The sequence below is a fragment of the Xiphias gladius genome, chromosome 24 (assembly GCF_016859285.1).
Source record: "Xiphias gladius isolate SHS-SW01 ecotype Sanya breed wild chromosome 24, ASM1685928v1, whole genome shotgun sequence".
Classification (NCBI taxonomy): Eukaryota; Metazoa; Chordata; class Actinopteri; order Istiophoriformes; family Xiphiidae; genus Xiphias; species Xiphias gladius.
In genome coordinates, this window is record NC_053423.1 from 13,481,082 (window position 1) to 13,495,273 (window position 14,192).

The 14,192-nt window shown below is 38.1% G+C and overlaps 2 protein-coding genes across 5 annotated transcripts; one reads left to right on the plus strand and one right to left on the minus strand.

Annotated features, from left to right (window-relative positions):
* Positions 1-184: 184 nt before the first annotated feature.
* Positions 185-9,168, minus strand: ptdss1b (phosphatidylserine synthase 1b). 3 transcript variants are annotated; one of them, XM_040122581.1, is made up of 13 exons: positions 8,876-9,168; positions 8,575-8,666; positions 7,658-7,702; positions 7,411-7,535; positions 6,741-6,899; positions 5,986-6,137; positions 5,021-5,162; positions 4,666-4,778; positions 4,379-4,444; positions 3,251-3,350; positions 2,311-2,370; positions 1,787-1,865; positions 185-1,699 (listed from the first exon to the last, which is right to left on the minus strand). In XM_040122581.1, the coding sequence occupies exons 1-13, from the start codon at positions 9,052-9,054 to the stop codon at positions 1,602-1,604; spliced, it is 1,410 nt and encodes a 469-aa protein (XP_039978515.1). In that variant the 5' UTR covers positions 9,055-9,168; the 3' UTR covers positions 185-1,601. The 3 variants fall into 3 exon arrangements, 2 of the variants coding, with proteins under 2 accessions (XP_039978515.1, XP_039978516.1); XM_040122582.1 differs by lacking the exon at positions 8,575-8,666 and having other exon boundaries at positions 8,876-8,980; XR_005706770.1 differs by lacking the exon at positions 3,251-3,350 and having other exon boundaries at positions 1,665-1,699.
* A 218-nt stretch (positions 9,169-9,386) lies between these two features.
* On the plus strand, positions 9,387-13,122 carry mterf3 (mitochondrial transcription termination factor 3). 2 transcript variants are annotated; one of them, XM_040121035.1, is made up of 8 exons: positions 9,387-9,501; positions 10,795-11,162; positions 11,296-11,448; positions 11,608-11,797; positions 12,000-12,147; positions 12,269-12,340; positions 12,463-12,624; positions 12,740-13,122. In XM_040121035.1, exons 2-8 carry the CDS (start codon positions 10,802-10,804, stop codon positions 12,932-12,934), a joined length of 1,281 nt encoding a protein of 426 aa, XP_039976969.1. In that variant the 5' UTR covers positions 9,387-9,501; positions 10,795-10,801; the 3' UTR covers positions 12,935-13,122. The 2 variants fall into 2 exon arrangements, with proteins under 2 accessions (XP_039976969.1, XP_039976970.1); XM_040121036.1 differs by having other exon boundaries at positions 9,389-9,513.
* The last annotated feature ends 1,070 nt before the right edge of the window (positions 13,123-14,192 follow it).

Sequence of the window (14,192 nt, forward strand, 5' to 3'; positions counted from 1 at the left end):
CGCGGGAATTGTTTTTTTGGATCTGTCCTAAGAAATACTTTCAATTATTTCTGTTATATTGTAGGTGTGAAACAGAAATCAAGATGGTAAAATTAAGGTGAATCAGTCTGTTAATGCAGACATCTCAAGGACAACACAATATCTTCAAGCGTGGAAACAATGAAAACAAATTTATCATGTGGTCATTTAATTATGTGTGCATAAACAACCAAAAACACCCATGTAAAATCAAAAATGTGTAATAACAAGTAGTGCACTGGAGGTTACACATAACAAATTTTAACCATTTTAAAATAAACACAGTATGGCCTGACAATTAAAGCATCGTAGACACTCAAAACATTGGAATCACTGCAGCAGGCTAGTGCTTAGGAAAGTTTCATTCAAAGTTTCATTCAGTCAATGCAAACAAAATGCTGCCTTTGAAAAAGATTATTTCACACAAGTGATTATCCTCTGCTGTTGAATGTCACCACAGTGCTATTGCATTGAATGTCACAGTATTCTGTCAGTACACCATACACATACACTGCTTACTTCTCTCCCAAACACATGCAAAATTACAAAATATCATACATCTGAACAGTTCCAATAATTATGCTGATGAAAGCTTAAAAGAGTAAGAATTTAAAACATGTAAACGCTACAGTTGGTTCAGTAACACTTGGCTGTTCCTCTCATTTAAAGTAGAGAAAAGAAAAATCTTTCCTCATGATGCTATTTTGATTGAGGAAAAGCAGATAGTACTGTATGTACTAATTTACCGTATTATAGATAAGTGCAAAATGTGGTCACTTTTGGCAAGTTTTATATAAACACAAATACATCAAATCAACCAATTTAACATACGATCATCACCAGTACAAATGGACTTACAAAATGCCATACACAAAAATTATCATTAGTTTTTATAGTAAAGCTATTAAATCAGTACACAGTAATATTCAAAAACAGAAAAGACAAAGAGATTAAGTGCAAACAAGTCCAAGTGCATGTAGCATATATTTATACTCAGAATGGTGGTGTGGACTGGTTTGCAAACCAGACCACATTAATAGAGGTGGCAAACCCCTGACCGGACATATGTACATGTCCCACAGTGCAAAACATCCAAGCAACATTCAGTAATTTAAGGTAGAAAATGCTGGGTGTAGGATGATGCTGAGGCTAGCAAGCTATTTTTTATAGTCCAAGTATGGCAATCTTCTCTTTCAAAATCCAATGCATATTCCTAAGAAATATCTTCTAATATCTATCAATTTTTGCCTTGTCATACAGTATGAAAGGTTTCCTAGTACTGCGGATTCCACAAAGAATCACCACACCTTCAGGTCTATGAAGCTTTCAGCTCATCGTTGTCTTTTGCCTCTGACTCCCGCAGCCATTACAACTTGATAAGTTGAAATATCATATCAAGGCTTGTTGGCGTTTTATTTTGTCTGCCTTCTGGACTCCAGGATTCATTAAACTCTTGATGCAACTCTGACCACAATTATTCAGTAAGTTTAAGTGCATAATGTCTTCCCTTGTTGGGTGCTTCTAGATCTTATCTATCACTCATCTCCTTCATAGAGGATGAGAATACTCAGCGTTAGTGTTGTTTATTGTTGCTTTCCTCCATGGCCATTCACAAATCTGTTCCTCCCAGAGGCTCTCTTCCGTTTTGTAGCTTGTAAACCTCTCAAAGACTCCCTCTGACCTGTTGAGGAAAAAGACATGATTCTACTAGACATTAAGGTTGGAGTTAGTGAAGAGTGTTCATCAGTCTGCCTGTTATGTGACTGACCTGCGACAGCATCTGGGATGAAACCACATGAGTCGACAACACTGCTTTCATCACAGTCCTCACTTTGCAAGGAAGTGCCCTGTAAACGGAAGAAAGCTCAGAGTCAGTAATATTTGTGACAAACACTAATAAGATGCCCAACTGTAACGAGTAACCTAAAACTGAACTAAAAAGAAGCACTGTTTCTCTGACCTCTTCTGGTTCAGAGTTTCAAGTCTAGAGGCCTGTTTCAAACAAAACATTTTGACATGTCACAGCAGAAAAAGCACAGGTATAAATAATAAAATTAATGATAGCTGAATTCAGTTAAGCGGTTTCAGTTTCAAGATCCGGGTATTGTAAATGCTATTGTTGATGTTATTAGTAACACCTGTGCTTTTCTCACAATGACCACTCAAAATTTCGGTTGTTACAAACAACAATAGGTCAGCAAAACAAGATTTTCAGCTGGTTTTAAGTTACTCTTCAAACAGACATTCGAATATCGTGGAAGCATTCAAACAAGAACCAAAGCAACATCTTACCTTCACTTTATTTTGCTCATACCACACCATCCCGTATAAACAGAGAAGTGTGATAAGTGCCTAAAGAAGATGAGAAGAAAGAAAAGAAGATGCAAAACAGAAATGAATGAGTGTGCTTAAACACTTTAGTTTTTTTTTTTTGCAAAGACATGCCAGAAAATACTCTAGGTGACCAGAAAAATAGAAATACTGCACCTGCAGAATAAATGGATATTTTCTTTAAAGTTGCATATGTACAGTATCGCTACATAACCAGATGCATGCTATATCAACAATGTTTTCACACTTGGATTTGTGTGCTAACAGTAAAAAACTACCAAGCATGATCTAACATACATTGAATACTATATGCTCAGAGTCTATCATAGTGGGTGCTGGGAGGGCAGGCTCGGACTTTGCCGAGATGGTAGAGTTATTTGGATTTTCAAAGGTGCCAATAACCATCGGACTGACCGTGATGGCAGCATGCATAGGAAAAAAGCATGTACCTGTTAACATTGGGCAGTTTTGTAAAGCACTCGTTTCTGAAAGGCCAGCTTTAACACGTACATGCTACGGGTCTCTGTCACACCTCATGACAACTGTTACATTATTGAACAGACATCTTTATTTTTTGGGTCACTGAGTATATATCTGCATGACAGCAGAAGCAGAAGGGTAGAACTAAAGTAATAATGTTTGACATTATTAGCATGATGTCCAATCAGTTTCAATACTTGTCCATGACGTTGTGTAGTATGCATTACCATTGGTTGATGTCCCTTTTTCACAAGGTAAATAAGGGGATTGCAGTGTTATGTTTCCACATGAACTATAATTACATAATTCTCTTGCAACTGGACTCTGGCTGAAATACTGAAGTGAAGCATTTTCTTTACTAGTGCTAACACACAAACACACAAACAAACACACACACACAGACACACTTGTCCTTTCTTACCAGACAGAGTAGCCACAGGAGTACAAAACGAATTTGTGTCTTGGAAAACAAGTCATGCCCAAATTTCACACAAACAAGAGCCTCCAGGAAAGCAATGGCTCTGAGGGGTAAGGAAAGACTACAATTAGGTACACGGTTTTGCTGCTCTGGAAATTTTAAACACAGGCTGCTGTACTTAACAATGGCCCCCTCTCTTGGCAATGCCATTTCATTGCAAGGGAGCTTCTCTAAATGATGTGCACTTCTGGCACTGAAGTCAAAATGCTTGTGCTCTAAATTGTTGTTTCCCAGCCATTTAAGCACATAAGAAAACTCATTCGTTAGACTGCAGTGGGAACTTTTTTCCAGTTTTAAAGGTTACACTGCTGGGGTAAATTTCAGACAAAAGAATGGTCTCTGTGTCCAGTATTTCAAGGTGATGGAGAGAGCCTGTCTCGTTGCTATAGAAACTGGAGCAGACTGAGGGCATCACAAGCTTTGTGTCTGAGATGAGGTCGATAACTACATAATGCTATGAATTTCAATTGACTAAAAAAAAAAAAAAGGTAAGAAAAGTGAATCTAGTGAGACCAAATGAATAATAACAAAATGAGACTGGAAAAAATAGTTCCCAAATTAAAATGAAAAAATTTTCATTGTTAAAAACATTGCTCATTTATCTTTTAAATACACTAAAATAGTTTTTAGGACCTGCAAAACTTGTTAGCTAATAAATATAGCATGTGTCTAGTAAAAAAGTTTGGCTGAACTGTTGCCACTGGTAGGATGTCCGTCTCCATTCACTGTTCAATTGCAACTATGTGAGAACATCGATTAGTTGTCCTATTTGAATCTACAACATCCCTTGCCTGTCAAGACATTTCAACCATAAATAGGAATAGATGAACATGTGATACTAGTCGGAGTAGAAGTAGTTCCCATTGTGATTTGTCTGATTAAAAACAGGGACGTCCAACCAGCATGAGCACATATCATTGTGATATACAGTATGCCGACAAGATTTAAAAAAAAAAAAAAAAAACCTATCAGACTTTGGACAAAGTCTTCAAAAACTACTATTAATGCAGCTTCCAAACTTGTTTTCTAGAACACTAAAAAACATGAACTGACAGGACAAGAGATACTGACCCAAACACCCAACATTGCGTGCCAACTCGTTTACACTGAGTGTCTGTCAGGTATGCATAATATTGCCTAAAAGGGTTGAAGAAAATAGGTTATTTGAATTTTTTTCTTAAAAATAACAAAGCAAACATTTCAGGTTTCAACACAGACCTAAACGTCAGAAAGCATTTGAAACAGCCACCATTATTTAAGTAAGTATTAGTCTTAGGTAGTATTTAAATCTAGTATATCACATTTACTGTTGCACATAGACGGTGTGTTAAAGATGTCATTTTGAAGAATGGACTTACCGTACAGTGGGGGCAGTGATGGCTCCAACAAGGAGGATACGACACCAGCTGAGTGGGTGAGAGGCCTGGAAGACGAAGATGTGCTTGAGGAAGAACGTGTTCAACTCTGTCAGCTGTGAGGATAAGGGATGTAGGACAGACAGGATATAATAGGATTCTCCATGGATGTATTTGCTGACAAACTGGGATAGCAGGATGGCAGAGTGAACAGGGGAGCTGTTGTAGAACATGGGATTCATCCCTGAATTAAAAAAAACGTATTCAACAGATTAATAGCAAAAATTATCGTTCCTTACAGCCCTAAGACCAGGCACTTCGACAAACAAGAATTTCTGGGTCAAAGGTCAAAGCCTACCTGCCATAAGATCATGAAGAGGTAGATGCCTGCTAGCCTCTGGCAGGACGACTTTGGGTCGAACCAGCGCACATAAGTCCAACTAGCTGGGGTGAACTGGAGCACGGCTCGCTTTATTTTCCCTGTGGTGGTGTGGATTTCTCTGAAAAGACACAAGTATGTGCACCTTTGAGGATACAGAGATAGATACACACATGCAGTCTCACTTCAAACAATAACAGGGGGCTATTGATAGCTCCATGTTTAATAAACCATCTGATTTGAACAAATTCTGTTGTACAGCAACAATGGACTAAGTCAGTGCTTCTCAAATGGGGGGTTGCAGAGCCAATGCAAGGGCCACACAAGACCAAGGGGAGAATGGAAGAGTAAAACTGAAGTTGAATAGACCTTTTTCCCCAGCTGACATTTTTATTTGTGACACTCAGTTGTAAATAATAACATCATTGACTACTACACTGCATTGCAACAATAAGGAATGTGGGCATCATTAACATATTGCAATTATTAGTTAATATGATTAGCTCCACTTGTATTTCTCTGCAATGACAGGTCATAAGGTCTGCTGTCAAAAGGATCTTTGAATGTGATTAATTTGGAAATGATACAGAAACAAGAGTGCTAGCAAACTAACGAAAACATGCATGAAAAGTGTGTTACCATTCATGTTCCTAATGATGTTTCAATAACTTTCTACTTGTCTCCTTTTGTTAGTCGGTTTCCTCAATATTGTTACTAGCTGATTAAAAACGCTATCAGTTACATGTTTTGGGGCCATGAAAGAGAAATTCTGCAAATTAGTGGACTGCATCTTTCCAACAGGAAATTGCCTATACCATCTGATTTTTAAATTTGTGATCCAAAAATTCCTTAAGGATCTGTAGATAGAATTTTAGAAAAAAAACAAAAAAAAACAAAAAACAAAAAAAACCCCACACACACAGAAAAGAAAAAGTTTCACTGACTTGATACTGGCCCAGCGGTAGGTCCTCATCTCCAAAAAGTGGCAGACGGTCATACCCAGCCAGATGCCTCCTCCATTGCACAACAGTATGTCCAGTATCACCTGATCCCACCAGCACTCCGCAAAGTTTGGCAGAAGGTGCATGAAAAACAGCTGTAAAAAGAGTGGATAGTGAAAATAGAAATATATTTGTTTGGTGGGAAGTTACATCAGAATCTTTTCAGTCAAGGGGCTCAGTATCTGCTGGAAAATACTAAATCTACAAAATTTGAATGACGGTTGCACCTTGTTTGAACATAGGCTCTGTGACGCAGTTGATTCTGTGATGAGTCAGTATGGTATTAGGCTAAACCCTGTAATCTAATCCCTCCTGCCAACAACTGGCAACAGTCAAGGAAACAACTCTTGTCATGTACAAAAACTCCTTCTACTACCATTTTGTTATGATGAGTTACTCCCAAACAATTAATCCCCGTTGCTTGAAAACTGAAGTGAAGCAATGTTGTTCTCTTGTATGAGCTGGATCACTACATTTTATAAGTAATTAGTTTTTGTGTGACAGTGCAGTCTTCCAAAGGAGGATGAATGTTGTTTAGGAACTCTTCATAAATGTGTGCATAATTTACATCCGAAATTTTAATTTAGGCAGATCAAGCCTGCACTCATTCTGAACACATGTACACACACACACACACACACACACACACACACACACACACACACACACACACACACACACACACACACACACGTTACCTCAGTCAGTTCCCAGGTGATGCTGATGGTCCAACAGAGGCCGTAGCTGCGGATGAGCAGAGCCTTCATGGCCCAGCCTGCAAAGTGGCCGAACGCAAAGATGTCGAAGTGGCTCAGGATGCGCTCCCACGTTATCACTGTACAGTTTACAGCATATTCCTGTAGAACAGAAAAGAAAGGTAACTGAATTCTAAAATCACAATGGCAATGAAAATGTCACTCTAATGAACTATAGATTCCATCGGCCTAATGACTTATTTACTGGAGTTACATTGTACTAAGAACCTATGCTCTCATGTAGTCATATTTAAATGGATTTAGTCTTCCCAACACATTTTAAGCTAATGTACAAACAATGTTGCTGTATTGGAACTTGCTATTACTACAGGTACTAAGAGTTTTTATACAGCACCATTAGTTGTGTGAAAATATTTTAGATCCTGTGCATTAAATTAGTTATATTCGGACAAGACTGAAATGGGGATTAGGGCACCAGGGATAATCAAATCAAATTAAGCCAATTTTATTTAAATAACCCAAAATCAAAAGTTGGTCTCCGGGGGCTTCTTCCTGCCTCAATTCCTCATTCTGACATCTTTCAACCTGATGTGAACTTGCTCTGATGGGTCAGACGAAAACGAAGTAATTCTAAATATAAAACCATCCTTACCATGATGTCGGCTTCCCGTGTGGCATAGCGCAGATTTGGGTCCAGCCAGTACATCAGAGTCTTCACTTGTTCCCAGTTGAGGAAGATGAGGAAGACCAGAAACAGGAAGTAGAGTACACTGAGACCTACCCACAACAGGGGAAAGCGAGTAAGGTTAAAGAAAAATGAAAACTGGATCTTATCAGAAAGGTTGGGTTACTTACAATTTGATGCATAGTGAGTGGAAAAGATGGCGGCAAATACTTACCAAACACCATTCGCCATATCGCAGGGTGTGGCCTGGTAAAAGGTCCTGATGAAGAAAGCAACATAAGTGACTGTTCGTGTATTTGCATTAGTGACAGTCAAGGCAAATTTGGCAATAGGAAATTAACTTATAGTCCACTTACTAGCTTTTGTCCAGTGCTTTCATCTCTCTTACTCAGTGGATGGAGTTTACTGAGATATCATGGAGATAGCTCCCTCTATATGACCATTTGACCTAAGTTTCATACTTATCTCTGACTTAACTCCATGACAACTGAGCAAACCGCATCCACTGAGGATGCTGCTACAAACTCTAGCAAAAAATCTAGTAAATGGACCTTGAGTTAAGGTTGTTTTCTTTTTTTTGGCAAACTGTTTCCAACTTTCACGTTGAACCAGGGCAAATGTTTAGACTGGCTTTTTCTGCTGTCTTGAAAGTAATTACGCTGGTGCACATGTGTCAATAAAAGGAGGTAGGACTGCAACCAACAATTTTTCTTCATTATCGATTAATCTCCTGATTATTTTCTCGATTAGCCGTTTAATTGTTCAGTCTATACAATGTTAGAAAATGATGGAAATTGTCCATCATAATTTCCTGAACACATGGTGATGTCTTCAAATTGCTTAATGTGTCCAGATGATGGTCCAAAACCAAAAGATTTTTAATTTACTGTAACATGAGATAAAGAGGAGCAGAAAATCCTAAAATTTAAGAAGCTGGAAGCAGATAATACTTCGTATTTGTGCTTGAAAAAGGACTTAACTAGTTATCAAAACGTTTGACATTTTAGGTCAATTGATTGACTGTTTCAGAACTACACTGGACAATACAAGAAAAAAAAAACAGCAGGCGGTGGGACTTAATCACATACCACTGAATGATGGAGCTGGTGTGAGTTTATTTACATAGCTTACCATTAGGAAAGGCCAGGACACTAATGACCAAGAAGAAGGAAACAACCAAAAAAAGACCAACTCGGAGATTGTTGTTTGAGTGCTCATCATTCCTGTCACAAAACAGTATCACACGTTAACAAAGGGAAGATTATGTTGCTGGACACTAGACACTGTATTACATTCAGTTAGAGGCAGCTACAGGTGGAAAAGGAGTACTCATTGTGACCACTGTCTTCAGGGCGGAAACCTAGATTTCAAAACGAATATTAAACAACACTTAACAGGAAAAAAAAAGTACAATTATAACACTGTTATTTACCTGGTAAACACAAAATACATCAAGCTGACCACAGTAACCGTCAGCAGTGTGATAGTGTGTGGTTTATAGAAGAAATCAATACAGATATCGTCCACTTGTTGCTCGTTTATCATTCGGAAATGTAACTTATAATTGGTATCATTCTTCCGGGGTGTTCGGGAAGTCGCGGCGGCTGTCATGTCGCAGTTGTGGCCTGCTTTCTGAATTTAACAGCTAAAGATAAAAGTCGTTAAGGCAGGTAGACAAGGCTGTGTAAGGAGATCCACAAGCAAGAACCATGAAGATGGACTGACCCACGAGGCTAATGGGGGTGACTGTACGTGAAATTACGTGTTCTACTTCTATTCACCAGAACAAAAAGCGTAAAATTTAAAGACATTGTTTTAAAAAGATTTTGCTTAGTAATTAATTATTTATATACTTTCAACTTTTTCAAAATTCTTCGCCCTCCTGACTATAATGAAGGTATCAGTGTTACCCACACATATAGCACTGTGGTACATCCCAAACTGTGACATTTCCGTTGAGTCCCTCCGCTAATGAGCACGTGAAAACAGTTGACATTGCGTGACACCTGGGTGAATGATGGAGCTGAATTGAGGATAAAATATTTTGATTCACAAACTGTGAGTAAAAAGTTAACTTCAAAAATAGCTTAATATAAACGAACTATTGGTTTTGTGTCGTTTATGTTTTTACGAGGCTTATAGAGGCTTGTTGTCCTGCTAGCTTGCTAGGATCTAACGTTAAGTTAAACTATAGCTGGCTTCTTGTACGGCAACGATTCAGTGTCAGATTTTTAACTGGCTTACATTTTACCTGTCTGTATCAACAACAAACGGAAAGGTGAACTATTCCAACTGCCTTTTCTGTAGATATGGAATAACATTGATGGTTTTTGCCACACGCCGTCACACACAAGGACGGCTAAATTAGCCAGTAGAGGTCTAATACAATTCCTGTGAAATAACACTGCAGTACTACATCAGCTTAATGTATCAGCGTATATATTATAGTGTAAATACACATTATACAGTAGCATGTACATAATCAGAATTAGTACGTCTTTATTGTCCATCGTGTTTGGCATGTCTCAAAACAAAATAAAGACAATTTACACACATAGTTAATAACAATATGGCTGCACAGAAGGTGGCAAATATGTGCATGTGTTAGGGTACTAACTAAGTTCGACTCTGCTTTTCTATAATTTTAATGGCAGTTGGAATAATAATAATAATAATAATAGTAATAATAATAATAATTACAATTATTTTTTTTTTCAATTGTTATAGGTAACTCCAAGCAGACTATATACTGCACATGCACCCTTATATATGCACATTAACTATTTGTATATAGAGAAAGTTATTATCCACGCAGCATTTATTCCACTATTCTTTGCACTCTTGCACCACCTGTAGCCCATATAAACAGCACATAATAATACTGTGACCTATACATAACTAGTTTGTTGTCTGACTCTGGCTTGTAAATCATAGCTATATGTTCAAGTTTGCTTATATTTGTTTATCTGGTGATGGATATTTGTTTATCTGGTGAGTTCTGCTTTAGTTGTATGTCTGCATTGTCTTCTCCTTTAAAAGCTTTTAAGAAAATGTAGACCGAGTAGTCCTTGCCTAGAGAAAATAAGTAATTCCTATACTGAATAGCAAGGTTTGTTTTAAATAGTCTCTGTTTATATTTTCTCTATTTACTGTTTTTTGTTTGAATATGTTTCATATTGTATTGAACCAATGACTGTGTATAAAGATATATACAATCATTGTATTGAATCCATGTTTTTTTCTCTATTTTTTTCCATTTTGATTTCGTGGACAAGTGTGTGTGTGATGTCTGGGTTGTCTTATTACAAAATCAAACTAAACCAACATGCCATGTTCATTTTTTCCCTGTAGAGTCGTCATGGCTTCAACCTGTGCACAGCTGTGTCTGAAATGCCGAAGTCTTCTTTGCTCCAAGACAGTGGCTACTACCTGGCAGTATTCCACTCAAGTTTGCCATTGCACAACAGTCACAAGGGTAGCCACCAAAATCCTGAATGGATCCTCATTTTTCAGGGGGAATCACAGAACAACTCAGGCAAGACAGAGGTGGAAACAACAGATCTTCTGTTACAGCGACTTAATGGCCAAACATCTGGCAACTGAGGCTAAGGAAGACAAGTCCACAGAAGAGTTGTCAAGAACTGATGCTGTGGCATACAAGAGCCACTTGTTGCCAATTAGAGATGCCGTGCCAGTGAGTGAAAGCCAGATGCCATTAGGTACATATTTGTTTGCTGTTGTTGACCACAGAAGCATATTCTCTTAGCATCAGCATTTATGATCAGATTTCAGCTTTATTGTTTGTCTCATGGGCGCTGAATCTGTTTGCACTCTATATTCTTCATTAACCAGATCTGGATGCAGCTGCTGAATTTTCTGCATTAGAGGAGATCAGTGATGAAGAGGCTGTCAGTATATCTGTTCCTGCAGCGATGCCTCCAGCCTCCACCTCTCTTAGAGAATATGTTGACAAGTCTGAGACACTCAGCAAGCTGGTACAACTAGGTAATCAAGTTGTAGATAATCTGTTGAGAACATTTTCATCATATTTATTTAAACTGAAGCACATTTAGAACTATAATGGTAAAGGCAATGCTCTTTTAAATTGTCAGTTCATCTGGATCTCTTCATTTCTGATCATTCAACCTCTTCCTTTCATTGCAGGTGTGAATCTGTGGAAGCTTGAACAAAGGCCCAACGTGGGCTCCATGCTGCTGAGGCTCGACTTCAACACAGATGTGGCCCCGAGGTTGCTGTTTCTCAAAGAGATCGGGGTGGAAGACTCTCGTTTTGGCTATATCATCACACACAACCCCTTCATTCTCACTGAGAGTTTGGAAAACATGCAGGCCAGGTGACATGAAGGGATCTCAGAAACAGAAACATTAGATGCCTTTATATTCACCAAATTTCTTTATTCAAAATTAAATCAGTCTGATGAGATAGGTCACACAAAGCTATGTAACTGTATATACTGTATATTGTAGTAGTGACAAGTAGGTAAGGTCCTGCTATAGGCTCTCTTAATAGCGTTGTCTTTTTTGTTGTTTGTGAAGGGTGAACTATCTCAAGTCAAAGAAGTTCAGTTCTGAGACTGTTGCATCCATGGTGTCCAGAGCTCCTTATCTGCTAAACTTCAGTGTAAAGAGGCTTGACAACAGACTGGGTTTTTATCAGCAGCAACTCAACCTCAGTGCTTCTAATGTAAGTGTGTTTCTACAAGGATTATCACAGTGTGTTTTAATTTCTACGCAAAAACAAATAGTGAATATGTTGATAGAAAGACGAATAGCAAATTATGGTTGGTTTTTGTTTCTATTTCCAGACCCGGAACATTGTAGCTCGTCTACCCAGATTACTGTGTAGCAGTTTGGAGCCTGTTAAAGAAAATCTGAAGGTATTGAAATGACATAGGACATCATCAGGATAGGTTGTTTGAGTGACCCTCTGAGATACTTTGTTTTAATACTTTGACTCTTTTTGTGTGTACGTGTCTGTGTACAAATGTGATCCACTTAGGTATGTGAAATAGAGCTTGGATTTAAGGAAAATGAGATCCAACACATAATTATTGCCGTCCCGAAAGTGCTGACTGCCAATAAAAGGAAGCTAACCCAAATATTTGACTTCCTTCACAACACCATGAAGGTGCCCCACCACATGATCACCAAGTTCCCACAGGTACATTGAACAGCTGATTGTCGGCTATTTGAACAATTTAGGGTCAATGTGAACTCATTTTATTTGTGTTATATCCATATTCAGAATTATACCTCGAGCATATTTCTTCCCATAGGTCCTTAATACCAAGTTCTTGCGTGTCAGAGAGCGCCACCTGTTCCTTGAGTACCTCGGAAAGGCTCAGTATGACCCAACCCTGCCCAACTACATCTCCCTGGACCGCCTGGTGTCCCTGCCAGATGAGACTTTTTGCACTGAGCTGGCTTTGGCCACTTTGGAAGATTTTTACTTGTTCCAAAAGACACTTTGATTCTTCATGAGGGGATAAAAGCGGACTTCGGAAAAGAAATCGTCCAGCATGCAGAATAAATACCATAATGTCAGATACATGGAGACATGAATGTCTTAAAAAATACATTATAGAGCATCAACAGAGTTTGAAAGAAAATGTTTATTTTGTAAATGTGATGTTTAATAAATGTACAAAGTGTTTATCAGCTGTTCTGCCTGAAATACTGCTCTTATTTACCACGACTGTCTATCTAAAGAGAACATATATGTTATAATAGCTCGGTTCAGTCCGGTGCCTGTAAAACATATGCCTCAGTTGAGGTACTGCGTATAAAATTATCATCAGTCATGTACTGAAAAATGCCTGTAATGAGAGTAGATTGTAAATTTCAATGTGAAGAAGGATCAGGTCTCACTTGTTCAGTGGTGGAATGCAACTGCTGTAGGTACATTTACAGAAGCACTAATTACAAATTCAAATACCTGTAATTTACATGAGCATCTCCATTGCATGTGCTATCCAATACTTTGGCGCCACTACATTTCCAAGTGAAATATTGTATTTTTTACTCAGCTACATTTGTCTGACAGAAATAGTTTAAGCAAATGAAAAAAAATCAGTTTATCCAGTATGATACATTGTTATGCAGCATTTTTAACTACCCAATAAAGCTGCTGTAAGGCATTTAAAATACTACTTACATTTGACTGCATCAGGATTACTAATATACAACATAATAAAATGAATAACAACGCTGAAAGGGGCCAGTTCACTTCATAATTAATACTTTTCAATACTCGAGGTTTATTTTGCTGTGATTATTTCTACTCAAGTAAGACTCTTGAGTGCAGAACCTTTGCTTGTAATGGGGTATTCTTACATTGTGGTATTGATATTGGAGTAAAGGATCTGAATACCTGTGCTACCACTGCGCTTTTCAATAGACGCTGAAGTCAGCTCCAGATCCTTTATTCTATTTGTGAAAATGCTAAATATTCTCACATCTAGACCTCATCCGACCAGGTCCAGTTCAGTCCAATTCATATTTACTCAAATATGGACTAGATAATCCCAGAGAATCGGTAGCTCAGTATATTGGGTTAAATTTCCCTTAACTTCCCCCATAGCTGCCGAATCGAAAGCTGACCTCGGCGTCATCTTTTTGATGGACTTTACTGATTGCTCAATCTTCTTATGGAATCTCAGTCCTGATCAGGGGTTGGAGATAGCTGTTTTTTTTTTTCACATCGTGAATTGTGTCTTCTTCTTTAGTTTC